The sequence below is a fragment of the Miniopterus schreibersii genome (assembly GCF_964146895.1).
Source record: "Miniopterus schreibersii genome assembly, chromosome: 8".
Lineage (NCBI taxonomy): Eukaryota > Metazoa > Chordata > Mammalia > Chiroptera > Miniopteridae > Miniopterus > Miniopterus schreibersii.
Genome location: NC_138109.1, coordinates 14,719,103 through 14,734,208, shown reverse-complemented (window position 1 = coordinate 14,734,208; position 15,106 = coordinate 14,719,103). Strand labels below are relative to the sequence as shown.

The 15,106-nt window shown below is 48.3% G+C and overlaps 1 protein-coding gene across 1 annotated transcript; it reads right to left on the bottom strand.

The window, feature by feature from the left end:
- Positions 1 to 10,204: 10,204 nt before the first annotated feature.
- On the bottom strand, positions 10,205 to 11,531 carry SFN (stratifin). The gene has a single exon (XM_081144380.1). The coding sequence runs from the start codon at positions 11,469 to 11,471 to the stop codon at positions 10,725 to 10,727; it is 747 nt and encodes a 248-aa protein (XP_081000506.1). The 5' UTR covers positions 11,472 to 11,531; the 3' UTR covers positions 10,205 to 10,724.
- Between the last annotated feature and the right edge of the window lie 3,575 nt (positions 11,532 to 15,106).

Genomic DNA, 15,106 nt, shown 5'->3' with positions numbered 1-15,106 from the left:
TCTTTGTCTGAGTCTTTGACTTTTAACTTACAATAAAATCCTAGAAATGAAAAAGCTAATGTTTCACAGGTTCTAGATTCATATTGCCAAAATGCCTTCCAGAAAAGTGCCACATTACATCTCACAGACACTTCCTGAAAGTGCCCCTCTCTCCTCCAGACCTTACTGGCAAATTGTGAACAACTGGAGGGAGAAAGCCCGGTCTGAGTACCTTAGAAGGGATCTTGATCACCTCTGCTAATCGCTGACATTAAGATAAATATATTTCCTGTCTCTGAATTGGGGACCCAACAATTGGAAGATAGCATTTGGAACTTATCAGAGACCACAGTTAATTGGAAAGGCTTCCAGCCCAAAGAGGCTTAGGAGTGAGGGTGATGCCCTAAAGTCCACCGAGTTGAAGCACACCTTTGTAATTTTTTTTTTTTTTAATATATCTTTATTGATTTCAGAAAGAGGAAGGGAGAGGGAGAGAGAGAAACATCAATGATGAGAGAGTCATCATTGATCAGCTGCCTCCTGCATGCCCCCAACTGGGGATCGAGCCCACAACCTGTGCATGTGCCCTGACCAGGAATCGAACCTCTTCTGGATCCTAGGTCGATGCTCAACCACTGAGCCATGCCCAGGCCGGGCTCTCAGCAGTTTCTAAATTAGCAAAACACTCATCCCTAGTTGGCTGAGAATAGGAAGCCTGATCCCACGAGGGTCTGTGGGAAGGTCAGTCTTGGAGATTCTCTGTCCTTTCTCAAGGCTTCTGAGAGGGGAAGGGGAGTGACTTCAGACCCATCCCAGCATTACAAAGGCGCACCCAGTTTTTTAAAGCAGTGGGGAGGCCCAACTGCCAGAGACACCTGGAAGGAAATTCTCTAGCAAGCTGAGTAACCCTCTTCCTGTCCCTTCCCTTTTCTTCCCTCTTGCCCCTGGCTGTTGAGCCCTTACCCAGCCTGGTCTGGGCTCCCACCTCCACTAGTTGTCCTCTTTAGAAGGAAGAGTCCCAAATTAGCACATATCTCAATGGCATCAGACCTACTGAGGACAGGAGAAGTCATAAGTCTCATTTACAACTGATCGTGTCCTTCATTTCCGGCCAGGGAGCCAACTTCAGACAACCCTCAGGTGTCCAGTGGCTTAAGACTGAGTAGCTGTGAGGGGATGGGCTGGGGATTTGGAGCCCAACTAAGGTGGGAAAAAAATGAGTATTGGTAAAAATGCTCTGGACCAGAATACATAGCAGTTTTACTTTTCTTTCCCCATCCAAAACCCTGAAGCAGTTGTGAAGGAGGGAGATGAGAGGCCCCTTCAGTCTATCCCCAATAAACATAAAATCCCAAGAAGTGTGCTTACTGTGTAAATACAGCTCCCTTCACACTAATTTGTGGCCTCTTCCTGTATATTAATCCTGGAGCCTCCACATTGCTCTGTGGAATCATATAAACTGCACAGAAGGGACATTGGGACATGCATAAGATTTCTCTTCACAATCTATTCTTAAAAACTCAGTCCCCTCTACACTCAGACAAGGAAATTTCAGGTTAACATTATTCTGGAGGAAGAAGGGAGAAAATGTGTCATCCTCCCTCCCTCTCTTCCTTCTCTTTCAACAGACATTTCTTGAATACCATAATCTGATGTATTAAGTACTGTACCTAGCCACAGATTGAAGACTCCATGAGTTAAGAGTCTGGGATCTCCCTCTTTTATCTCTACGCAAATAAAGAGTTAAATTTCCCAGAGAACAGTAAGGAGAAGATTGGGTGGAGATGAGAGATGAATCAGCCTCTGACACCCCCAGGGTGACATACCTGTCTACTGCCCCCACAGACATTCCTGGTCCCTGACTCACTGAGTAGGTGGGGCTGGGGGGTTCAGAAAGGAGGGGAACCTACCCTGCAGAAACCTGCCTTCCTCACCCCACACACAGAGCAAGGACTGGGGGATGGGTGGACCCTGTGAACAGAGTGAAGAATTGAAAAGGAACAAAGAATGTAACCAGATTAAGGAAATCTTAACATGGTCAAGGAGCTAGGAAATTGGTCTGCTACAGTTTTTTTCTCATTTAAGACAATTCCTTTCTGCTGGGCCCTAGGATCGCATTAGGTTGAGAGTAGAGTAAGACTTTCTTGATTCTTAGGAGCAGGGCAGCATACGATAATGTGGTTATTTTCAAACTTATTATGTGTGTATGTCTTCGTTGTTAAAAATTTATTGGTTGATTTTAGAGACGGAGGGTGAAACATCACTTTGTTGTTCCACTTATTTATGCATTCATTGGTTGTTTCTTGTATGTTCCCTGACCGGAAATCAAACCTGCAACCTTGGCATATCAAGATGACACTCTAACCAACTGAGCTAAACAGCCAGGGCTAATCAAACTTATTTTTAACTTATGTAACTCCAGTATGCAATACAGATATATATGTGGCTATTTTAGCCAGGTGTGGAAATGGGAAACCCTGACCACTTGGCTCCTGCCCTGTGACAACTTCTGGGGAACCCTCTGAACATAATTTGAAAACAGCTGTTGTAGTTTAAAAAATCATGGACTTTGGAATCAGATCCATTCCACTCCTCAGTCACATAAGTAGTTGTATAACCTTGATTATTAGGTTATTAACTGCACTGAAACCCATTCTCTTCATCTGCAAAACAAAGATGATAATAGTCGTGTCTGCTATTTTTTTTTTTTTTTTAGAGAGAGAGACAGCAATTTGTTATTCCATTTATTCATGCATTCTTTGGTTGACTCATTTTGGGATAGAACCTGCAACTTTGGCATATAGGGACGATGCTCTAACCAACTGAGCTAGACGGCCAGGGCCCACTGCTATTATTACAGTACTCTGTTCTCTAGGAAGAACCAGGAATGGGGCACTGCTTGTCAGAACAATCTTGGGGCAAGCATCTGAAATCAGGTTTTCCCCAAAAGGCACTTGACATTTGGGCATTGGTCTCTCTCGCGCGCGCGCGTGTGTAGGTGTATCTTGCCTTTTTAGAAGGAGCCACAGTGGCCTGCCTAACCCCAATGCCTTGGCCTGGTTGGTTCTGAGAAGGCACATTGAATCCAATGTCTTGCCCTCATCACCTACTCCTGTGGATCTACAGAATCAGTTAAGAGTAGGTATCTTCTTGCCCTGGCCAGTGTGGTTCACTTGGTTGTAGCATCGTTCCATACACTTGAAAGGTGGCAGGTTCGATTCCTGGTCAGGGCACATACCCAGGTTCTGGGTTTGATCCTCAGTCAGGGCTTGTAATGTTTCCCTCTCTCTTCCCCCTCCTCTCTAAAACTAATTTTTTTTAAAAAAAGAGTAGGTATCATCTCTGGAAAATCTTAGGTTGCAAATTTTCCCCATACCAGTCAAATTCTTGAGAGAGGAAGATCTTTGCAAGCCCTGGGCCTCCATTTCCTGGGAGATACTATGGTAGTGCAGTGCTGAAAGGATAGGGCTGAGATTATTTGAATCTTTCTTAGCCAATCTCGGTCTAGACAGCCCTGCCTCCTTTCACAACCAGCTATATTTCTATTTCCACAACTGAGGACCTGGCACTAAACTGGACTTCCCGGCATTTGGAAGGATGGTTTTAAAACTAAGTTCTGAGGCCTGGCCAGGCGTGGCTCAGCAGTTGAGCATCGACCTAGGATCCAGGAGATCGAAGTTCAATTCCCAGTCAGGGCACATGCTGGGGTTGCGGGCTCGATCCCCAGTCGGGCATGCAGGAGGCAGCCGATCAATGACTCTCTCATCATTAATCTTTCTATCTCTCCCTCTCCTTTCCTCTCTCTGAAATCAATAAAGATATATTTAAATAAATAAATAAATAAATAAATAAATAAATAAATAAATAAATAAATAAAAGTTCTTAGCACCTTCCTGTACACAAAACCTTGCTGAAGACACTGTGGGAAGAAAGACTGAATAATGGGACAAAGTTGCTATTTTTAGAGAGCTCTCTGAGGAGACAAGAAATAAACCTAGGACATAGATGCAAATCCAGAGGTAGAATCAAGTAAATATGAAATCATAACTGAATAAATATACCTAATATATGAAAAGATTTGGTAAAATAGCACATATCCAAAGCTCTGTATATGTGTTAAAGGGAGAGGAAGAAGGAAACTGGTCAGTCACCTTTTGACCTGAAGATGGGCTTTGAAATTTGGAGGTTATAACAGTATGCTCAAATGGAAAGGACAATGGGAAGGGGAGAATGGCCATAAAATGTCCAGTGGAACTTGGTTTGCATTCTTACCTGCTTTGTTTTCTGGGACTGATTTTTATTGTTTTTTTGTTTTGTGGTGTGTTTTTTTAGAGAGAGAAACGGAGAGGGAGAGAGAGCAAAAGTGAGAAAGACACATCAATGTGACAGAGATGCAGAAATCAGTTGCTTCCCGAATGCACCTTGATCAGGGATTGAACCCGAAACCTGGGTATGTGCCCTGACCAGGAATCGAACCGGCAGTTTTTTGGTGCACAGGATGACACTCAACCAACTTAGCCACACCGGCCAGAGCTTCTGGGACTGATTTTTAAAACCGAGATATAATCACATACCATAAAATTCACCCTTCTAAAAAATATACAGTTAGACAAGATGGCGGTGTAAGTAACCATGGTACCTGCCACCTCCCACAACCACATCAAAAATACAACTAAAATACAGAACAACCATCACTCAGAACCTCCTGAAATCTAGCTGAACAGAACTACAACTAGGGAACTGAAGAAGCACATCCAGACAGATAGGAGGGGCGGATACGTGGGCGGATGGAGGCTCAATCTCGGAGACGTGGCTGCAGTCCCACGCCTGGTGCGCCAGTTTAAAACCGGGAGGGACATCTCCGCAGTGGAGGTTTCCTGGAGGAGCGAGGGGTCCCAGTCCCACATAGGCCCCAGCCCAGGGCTCCAGGGCTGGGAAGAGAAGTCGCCACAACTTTGGGCTGTGAAAACCAGCGGGGACTGGTGCTGAGGGACACAGAGGCTGCGGGAGTCCCTTTTCCTCTTAAAGGGAGGCACACGGACTCACTCGGACACACTCCCTCTGAGCCCCAGCGCCAGGCAGCAGCCTGAAAGGATCCAGGACACTTGGGGAGGAACTAACCTGCCTGAAATCCGGGCGAGAGCTGGAGGGGCAGCTTTCTCCCAGGCAGAAGAGCTGGCAGAGGCCATTGCTCCTTTGGTGAGTCCTCCCCGCACACAGCCGGCAGGCAGGCACCATATTTGAATCGCCAACACCTGACTCACACCTTTGGCCCCACCCTGGTGATTCCCGGAGGCCCCACCCCTCCCCATCTGCAGCTCATCCAAGCCATTTCCAGGGGCTTTTCTATGCAAGTGGCCTCTCTATCCTCATGCTTAGGACTTTCCTAAGATCTCTCAAACAAACAGCAGCTGGCCTCAGCATGCCCCATATGTCTTGATAAGTGGCCCCAGGCCTGGCACTATTGGCAGCCTGCATTGGTGCATAGCTTGGCCTCTCCAGGACACCACCAAGCCCAGCACAAGAAGCAGCCATCTACAGATTGCTGTGTAGCTCATGCTAGGTGGCCCTGGGCAAGGCACTGGCAGAGGCTGACTTTGCACCTCCCAGGAAGCCCCAGAGACAGTGCACCTGGTGGTCAGACTCAACCACGCTGGATTACAACCCTACCACATCCACGAGTGACACACTCAAGAGGAGCACTTGGTGAACACCAAGCTCCACTGAAGTAAATCCTGCTCCATAGGGATGTCTCCAGCACAGCAGCTCTTTGGCTGTAGTTGCAGCTGGTCCTCACAGCTGACTGGCCTGGGGGTCAGTTCCTCCCAGTGACACCAACAGCAACCAACACTCAATTACAACAGGACAGTGCACAAAGACCACACAGGGGAGCATCTAGAAGGCCCAACTCAGGTGACTGAGGAGGCTGAGCCACTGGACCCTACAGGACATCTACTACACAAAGCCACTCTACAAATTCCAGGAGACATAGCAGCTCTACCTAATACTTAGAAACAAACACCTGGGAGCAGCCAAAATGTGGAGGCAAAGAAACATGTCACAAAGAAAAGAACAGAAGAAATCTCCAGAAAAGGAACTAAATGAAATAGATCCAAGCAAGCTACTAGATACAGAGTTCAGAATAATGGTTATAAGGATGCTCAAGGATCTTGGTAAGACTATTAAGGAAACTAGTGAGATCATCAATGACATAATAAATACCAACCAGAAATAAAGGCTACATGAACTGAAATGAAGAATAATTTACATGGAATCAACAGTACAGTAGAGGATGCTGAGAATCAAGTCAGCAATTTGGAATAAGAGGAAACAAAAAACACCCAACCAGAAGAGCAAAAAGAAAAAAGAATCCAGAAATATGAAGATAGTATAAGGAGTCTCTGGAACAACTTCAAGTGACTCAACATTTGTATTATTGGGATACCAGAAGGAGAAGAAAGAAAGCAAGAAATTAAAAACCTATTTGAAAAAATGATGACAGAAAACTTCCCCTACCTGGGGAAAGAAATAGACGTACAAGTCCAGGAAGCACAGAGAGTCCCAAACAAGAGGAACCCAAAGAGGCCCACAGCAAGAGACATCATAATGAAAATGCAAAGGTTAAAGGCAAAGAGAGAATCTTACAAGCAGCAAGAGAAAAGCAGTTAGTTACCTACAAGGGAGCACCCATAGGACTGTCAGCTGATTTCTCAACAGATACTTTGCAGGCCAGAAGGGAGTGGCAAGAAATATTCAAAGTGATGAAAAACATGGGACTACAACCAAGACTGCTCTACCCAGCAAAGCCATCATTTAGAATTGAAAGTCAGATAAAAAGCTTCACAGGAGCGAATGGAGTTCATCACCACCAGACCAGCACTACAGGAAAAGTTGAAGGGTCTTCTTTAAGAAGAAGCTAATGAACAAAAGAAACTGACAAACTAAATACATCCAGAGACATTGAAGCATGCAACAGACAGTCATATTTCAGATGGAAGAGGGAAGGGGGGTGGAGGGTGGGAAGAGATTAACCAAAGAAGTTATATGCATAACCCATGGACACAGTCAATAATGAGGTGAAGGCCTGGGGAGGGGATGGGAGCGAGGTAGAGGGGGTTAATGGGGGGAAAAATGAGATACCTGTAAAACTTTCAATAATAAAGATAAGTTGTAAAATAAAATAAATAAAAAATAAAGTGTATACAGTTTAGTGTTTTTTATATATTCATAAAGTTGTGCAAATATCACTTCAATTTAAATCCAGAACATTTCACCCTGGCTGGATAGCTCAGTTTGTTAGAGTGCCATCCTGATACACCAAGGTTTTGAGTTTGATCCCCGGTCAGGGCACATACAAGAATCAATCAGTGAATACATAAATAAGTGGAACAATAAATTGATGTTTCTCTGCCCCCCCAAACCAATAAATAAAAATTTTAAAAAGTAAATTATAAATCCAGAACATTTCATCACTCCAAAAGAAGCTCCGTACCCATTAGCAGAAGAACTAAAATTTCTAAAATGGCAAATCTAGGCCAGGGAAAGATGGCAAGAAATGCTCACGAAAACCCCACCAGTAAGATAACTTTATAGACAGACCCCTGGCCAGTATGACTCAGTTGGTTGGAGTGTCATCCTGTGCACTGTTTCTCTCTCCCCTACTGCCCCTCTCTCTATAATTAAAAAAAAAAAGTTTTACAGAGATTAAAAAACGTTAAAGATTGCCTGGCCGGACATGGCTCAGCGGTTGAGCATCAACCTAGGATCCAGGCAATCAGGGTTCAATTCCCGGTCAGGGCACATGCCCAGGTTGCGGGCTACGCAGTCGATCAATGACTGTCATCATTGATGTTTCTATCTCTCTCTCTCTCCCCCTCCTTTCCTCTCTTTGAAATCAATAAAGATATCTTTAAAAATAAATAAATAAATAAACAAACAAACAAACATTAAAGATAAAAAGGTCTAGGACTCTCATGGTCTGTAAGCCAGCTCACATTTAGCCTTCCAATTTGAGGATGTTCCAAATCCACACCATATTCTTTAGAAATCCTTCAACACCAACATGCTCATTTCTTTCCTCATATAGGGCAACCATGAGTGGTGTAGAGAGAGTAGGAAAAGTCAGAGGCTGAGAGAAAAGAAAAAAGTTCCTTTCCCAGGACCTACCCCATTAAGAGAAAGTTACCAGACCTGTCTGGTAAGATAAACCGGGTCACTTTCAGAGCTGAGGGGGAGTGGCTTGCCATAGCCCAGAGTGTCTGCCTGGCTTGGAAATACACTTTTAGGAAAGGAGGGGAGAAAACAGGGAACTCAGAAGGCATCACAGTGGTCCTGTCAACTCCCCTGTACTACTTTGAGAAGAGCCCTTCAATTTTGATTCTCATGGGTGTGGCCAAAGTTGGACACTGGGGAACCTGATAAAGCTGGATGGAGTTCCCCCAGTCATGCCTGGTGAGAAGTGACCACTTGATGTCAGGCCAACATTCTCAGGTGGCCCAGTGAGCATGCAGGTCAACTTTTACAGTAAAGCTGCCCCTCAGAACTGGGCCTGATGATTCTGCTATTCTGCGTTTGGCACAGAAGGACTGGATAAATCCTAGACTACTGATGCTAGAAGGATTGATAATAGCTAACATGTACTGTGAACTACTTTAAGTGCATTTATTTTCTCAAACTTCAAAGCAACTCTTAAGAGGAAGGTACTATTATATTTATTTTTGTTATTCCTCCCCTGATGATATTTTTTCCATTCATTTTTAGAGAGTGGAAGGAAGGGAGGGTGCAAGAGAGAAAGAGAGAGAGAAACATCATGTAAGAGAGACACATGGCTTGGTTGCTTCCCCCTCTCGCCTGACTGGACCCAGATCGAACCTGCAATCCAAACCACGACCCTTAAGTGAGTGGCCGGAGGCTCTAACCACTGAACCACACCAGCCAGGGCAGGAGGGTACTATTTTTTTTAACCCCCATATTATAAATGAGGACACAGAAATAAGCAAGTGAAGAGCCTTGGCCAAGGCAGTCTGGGAGTCAAACCCAGGCTGCTTGACTCCAGAACCCAAATTCTTCAGTTTTTGTTAGAGATAGTTCAAACCCCTTTTGATACAGAAGGGGAAATTGAGGCCCAGGGAGGTATAAAGGCTTTTCCAAGATCGCACAGCCAGGTCAGGGACACAAACCAAGTCTCCTGGCCACGGGTTCAAGGCTGCCTGGGCTTTGGTGTGTGTTGGGGACGCCTTGGTCGCCTTTTCCCAGCCGCCCCTGTCCGTGGGTTAAGCAGATGACTCAAAGGGAGGGGACTGCTTTTTTCACACCGCCCCATCCCGCTGCACTGTGTTCTGAGGAGGCCTAGCTCTCGCGCAGGGCGGGCAGCAACTTGCCTGACTGAAACCCGCAAGGTGCCTCCCCTGGCGCTCCCGGGTGGTGTGGGCGCCCCAGTCCCGCTAGGGCGTCTCCTAATCCTCAAGGCCCGGGGGGCGTCGGGAAGACGCTTAGCGCGCGTCCGCCGCTCACTCTCCCATTGGCCTGTATTCCGAGCAGCCCCCTCCCGTGATTGGACAATATCGGCCTCGGGCCCGCCTCCAGCCCTGGCTGTTAAGGCGGGACCGAGCGAGGCGGCTGCGGGGCGGGAGAGTTGCTTCTGGGAGCTGAGGCAACTGGGTGAGCTGCTTAGGACCCACCTTCGCTCCCCGAGACTCTTTGCTCGCGGCTTGCGACTCCTCTCCGCCAGCCTGTTTCATTTTGTCCCCATTTGCAAACGCTGGGAGGTGTTCCCTCTCCTCAGAACTGGGCTTTTAATGGTGGCGTCACACCCCTGCCTCAGATCGTGCTCCCAACCTCTCAGATCTGAGCACCTGAAGGGACTGTCCCGGGTTTTCAAGTCGGGGGTGCTCAGCACTGCTCACCACAGCATATCCATGCGGCGCTGTCCTCACCATTATACCTGAGACTTAACTGGTTTCCTGTCCCTTCTTCAGCAGAGAAGCCTCAGAACCGCCTTTGCGCTCTCCTGACCCTCCTCAGACCAGACCCGTTTGTTTGGGGCCTGAGGGAGAGAGCCTGACTCCAGGTGGCCCCAAAATCTTGCCTGCGCGTCACTGAGCCAGCCCCACAGGAGATCCAGGCCCTAAATCGAGGTCCAAAGTCAGGCTTTCATACACCAATCCCAGTTCCAGCCCTCCACCAATAACTGGAAAAGACAAGGAGGAGTGTCACGGGAACTTTATTGAGAGGAAACATGGTCACACCCAGCAGACATGCTTTCCCTCTCATTCTGAGTCTCTCTCTCTCTCTCTCTCTCTCTCTCTCTCTCTCTCTCTCTCTCACACACACACACACACACACACACACACACACACTTATTTCCAGCCTCTGCCACACGGTCCAATTCTCAGCCACAGGGTGGGACACTCCTCAGTTCCTAAGATCCAGAGGCAGCAGGGTCAGGAGGGAGTCAAGAGCCAGGAGGAAGCGGCCCCATTCACGGGTAGGGTCTCAAGGAGGGGGTGCAGAGAGCAGGGCTGGGTGGAATGACCAGTGGTTAGGAGTGCCCGACAGCCCCGGAAGGGTGGGATCCAATGGCTCCAGGTGGCCTCAGCTGGGCTGGTCCCTCTCTGTGGAGCCTCTCTGAGCTGGGGCAGAGCATTCAGGAAGAAGGGTCGGGCCTCCCACCCCATACTAGTCCTCTCTGCTGGGGGTGGGGGACTGGAGAGGGCAGGGTAGGGCAGGGAGGGTAGCAGCATGGCTCAGCTCTGGGGCTCCTCAGGTGCCTCGCCCCCCTCTTCCCCGGCGTTGTCGGCCGTCCACAGAGTCAGGTTGTCTCGCAGCAGCTGCATGATGAGGGTGCTGTCTTTGTAGGAGTCCTCACTGAGGGTGTGCAGGTCAGCCATGGCCTCATCGAAGGTGGTCTTGGCCAGTGAGATGGCCTCCTCAGGGCTATTGGCAATCTCGTAGTGGAAAACCGAAAAGTTCAGGGCCAGGCCCAGGCGGATGGGGTTGGTGGGTGGCATCTCCTTCTTGCTGATATCCATGGCCTCCTGGTAGGCTGACCGGGCAGAGTCGATGATGCGCTTCTTGTTATCACCGGTGGCCACCTCAGCCAGATAGCGGTAATAGTCGCCTTTCATTTTCAGGTAGAAGACCCGGCTTTCGGGGTCACCGGTCTCCTTGATGAGGTAGTTGTCCAGCAGACTCAGCACGGTGTTGCACACAGCCTGGAGCTCAGTCTCCACCTTCTCCCGGTATTCTTTCACCTCTGGGCCCTTCTCCTCTGAGCCCTCCTCATTGCTTTTCTGCTCAATACTGGACAGGACCCTCCAGGCAGCCCTCTGGCCACCCACCACATTCTTGTAGGCCACTGACAGCAGGTTTCGGTCTTCACAGGATAGCTCCGCATCCTTTTCCACGGCACTCTTCATGAAGGCTGCCATGTCCTCATAGCGTTCAGCCTGCTCTGCCAACTTGGCCTTCTGGATCAGACTTGCTCTCTCCATGGCTCTGGGGACAGACAGACAGGCTGCGGGCTAAACAGCTGCCTCCGGACCAGGGCGAATTCTGTGCCTCTCCTGATCCCTGCCTGCCTTTTGGCCCAGAGCTGGGTGGGGTGGGAGGGGCTGAGGGCGGGACTGAGGCCCTCGATTTACCTCCTCTCCTCTCCTCCCCACACCCTTTCCGGATCTTCCTTAAAGGTAAAAGGGCTGGGATGTGGGATGAGTCATTAGGACAGTCAGCAGGAGAAATCTGGGTGTTGGCCCCACCTGCACAGGCCCCTTTCCAGGCTCCAGGCTGACCCCTCTTGTTCAGGGCTTCCATTACATAGGTACCCATATTAGGTAGCTGCCCAGTTTCTCAAATCAGATTCTCCTTCACAGTGTCCTAGGGACTAAGGGTGGCTCAGCCATCTGGTTGCATCAGCCTAGACAGACACCATAAAGCCAGGTGCAGGAGGATGGGGTCCCTAATCCTGCTAGATAGGTTTCCCCTTTGGTTCAGGTGAGATCACTCAAGTTTAGGTAGGGCTCTACATGTCTCTGTGAGGTGGGTAGGACTGTGACTACTACCCCACTTTAGAGATAAGAATACTAAGGCTCAGAGAGGGATGAAATTTGCTCAAGGTCACACAGCTAGTAAGTCCCCTGCATCCTACTTCCTTTGGTTTCTCTCCCATCAAGACCTCTGACTTGTAAGCTCCAGGATGTATTTAGAAATGGGATTCAAGATCCTTGAAATGGTTCCATCCCCCATCCTCACTCTCCCTCAGGGTCCTGTCCCCTCTGTACTCCCAGAATGCACAGGTGGCAGCTTTCAGGGTGCCACTTAATGAGGTGTTTAATGAGCAGCCTTTGACGCTCCAGCCCAGTCGTTGTAATTAGTCACCCAGTAGGTTTGTTGGACACCTTTCCCATCACAGCACAATTTTCCCTTTCAAGTTGGTGGCCTGTTGCCACTTGTTTGAGTACTTACCCTCCGGCTCTCCACGCCAGGTCACCTGCCCCCTCCAAGCCACCAGTCGTCCTGTATCAGTGGAGCTCACAAAGGGTGGGGGCCTAGCTTGCTGGCTGTCCCACTTTCTTGCCTGACTCAGCTCACCCTCTGTCAGAGGCTGGGAAGCAGGCCACCTGGGTGCTCAGCCCAGTTTGGTTCCCCAGAGGGGACGCTAGCAACTGGGGAGAGAGACAGGGCTAAGAAAAGGAGGTGGCAGTGACACATACCATTTTTTTTTTTTTATGGGGCAGTAGTCCCAGCTGAGTACTGCCTTCCACAGCCTGCCTCTCAGAAGTTTTCCTGCCCCTTCCCTTTGACCATGGCCCCACCTCTGACCTCTGGCATGGATGGAGAGGTCTCTGTTGCCAACCTTCTGTCCCTGTTAGCTGGGGTGCTGTCCTTGTACTAGCCAAGGGTTTCTTTCATCTAAAGGTGTTGGCATTGAGCCCATGAAGGTGGGTTCCTGCTTATTTGCCCCACCCCTAGCTATAACTCAGCTGGGCTCAGGGGTGGGGCTCCCTTCACTAGGATCTAGCCAGTTTAATCCTGGAGCCAGGACCATTTCACAGGCCTGTCCCTCCCTGAATTCTTGGTGTCTGAACACCCATCCTCCTCTTCTGGAGAGCGGGAAACTTAGGCCAGAACTCTGAGGCCCAAAGATGAGATCTGCCTCTCAGAAGGAAAAACAGGGACATATCTGGGCTAATGCTACAGGTTTTTCAAAGAAGCAGAAGGGATTTTAGGCTCGATATCCAAAAGGCTTTGCTCAAATCAGACATAAAATGATGGAAAGGAAATATACTAAAATACAACTTACAGAGGATATCTTTAGGTAGTAAGACTGTGAGTGATTTTTTTCCTCTTTCCTATTCTCAAGTTATCTATTGTAAATGTGTATTATTTTTCTACGCATAGCCAGGTACAGAATAGCCAATATCTTTGGAATCAGACCAGCCAGTTTCGATTTACAAGCTGTTGTGGCCTTTGCTGAGTGATTTTACCTCTGTGAGCCTCCATGTTACTAAGTGTAAAATGGGGTTGTGAGGATTAAATGAGTTGATGGAAAGCTCTTAGTTGAGTGGTTAACTATTATTATGTGAAAATAAAATCCAACCAACTTTATTATTATACACTCACAGCATGAACATGGAGCTGGGGCCTATGAAATAAGGAAGCGCCCCACCCAAGGCCTCAGCCAAAGACCAGAGCCTGTCCAGCTAGGTGTCCACATGGGAAAGATGAATGAATGGTCAGATGTGCTCACTCTACACTGTCTCCTCCTTCTCCATCTTAGACATTCCTCATGCTTATGTAGGCCCTGGGCCCTCAAGGACCGTCCTTTGACTAGTCACCCAGGCCAGGCTTTCCAAGTCATGGGGGAAAGCTGAGATCCCAGAATAGCATAAACCTAGGAGGCAGGGCCTGGCAATTTTGGAGCTATTTCTAGGGAGGGAGTGTTCTCTTTTCTATCACTCAAGCCTGGAGACCTGGTGGTGGCTCACCCCTGCAAACTCCATGCCCTCAGCACAGTCCTGGGCAAGAGAAAGGAAGCCCCCTTCTTTCCTCCCCTTCCCCTGCTAAATCTGGGAGTCAGGCTGCCTGGCATCTCCTGCCCGCTCTGGCCTGTCAGTCCTGAGAGATCCTGACTCAGTTCCTGTCTCAGGCACCTCCCTTTGCCTCCAGGCCTCCATTTCCCAAGTCCAGAAGCCCAGGCAGGCAGGAGGCAGCAGGCCCCAGCAGGGCACAGAGTTCCACAGTCAGCCACCTGAGTCAGCAGGGCGAGAGCTGGGGCTGCAGCCCAAAGGGCTTTCCTCATCCTACCTACCTCCCACCCTTCTGTATAGCATCCATCCTACCAGCAGGCTTAAGGCCTCTGGTCCCATAGACAACCAACCCTTCTTAGCTGGTAAACAGACTTTGAAGGGTTGTGGGAAGAGAAGGAAGGCAGCAACTAGTTGTTGACTATCTCCACTGAGAACAGAGGAAAGGGCTCTGATTGCAGCAGGAGGGACCCTGGTTAAGATTCCAGGAAGAACTTCCTAGGAAATTTTTCTGGTTTTGGAATGATCAAACTAAACAGGTGATCATCTTCTCCCCCTGATTATAACTTAGAGTTTAGTTATCCAGTCAAGAGCTCACTCTACTAGTTGCCTTTGGCAGGGGGATTACTTTTAAGTGAGTCAGCTATCCTGAGACTTTTCTTCCTCAAGACACTGCTATTTAGAGTATCTCACATTTCCTTTTTTTTTTTTTTTTTTTTTTAAATGTTTTATTGATTTTAGAGAGGATGGAAGAGGAAGAGAGAGAGAAACATCGATGTGAGAAACATCGATCAGCTGCAGGGGACCTATCCCACAACTGGGGCATGTGCCCCAACTGGGAATCAGACCAGCAACTTTCTGGCACACAGGACGATGCTCAACCAACTGAACCACACCAGCTAGGGCTAGAGTATCTTACATTTCCTAGACTAGTCCAGTTCAGGACATGGTGTGGAATTTTTGGAAAGAAAATGAGTTCAGGGTGTGGGACTGCATTCCAAATCTGTTATAAGGCCTTGGGCAGGTTCCTCCCTCTGGGCCTGTTTTCCTATGGTACAAGGAGGTCCCACAGGTAATCTCTAAGCCCCCTGCTGGCTATGAAT

Excerpts from the sequence above, each read along its gene's own strand:
- SFN (XM_081144380.1), bottom strand. The coding sequence starts at position 11,471 with ATGGAGAGAGCAAGTCTGATCCAGAAGGCCAAGTTGGCAGAGCAGGCT.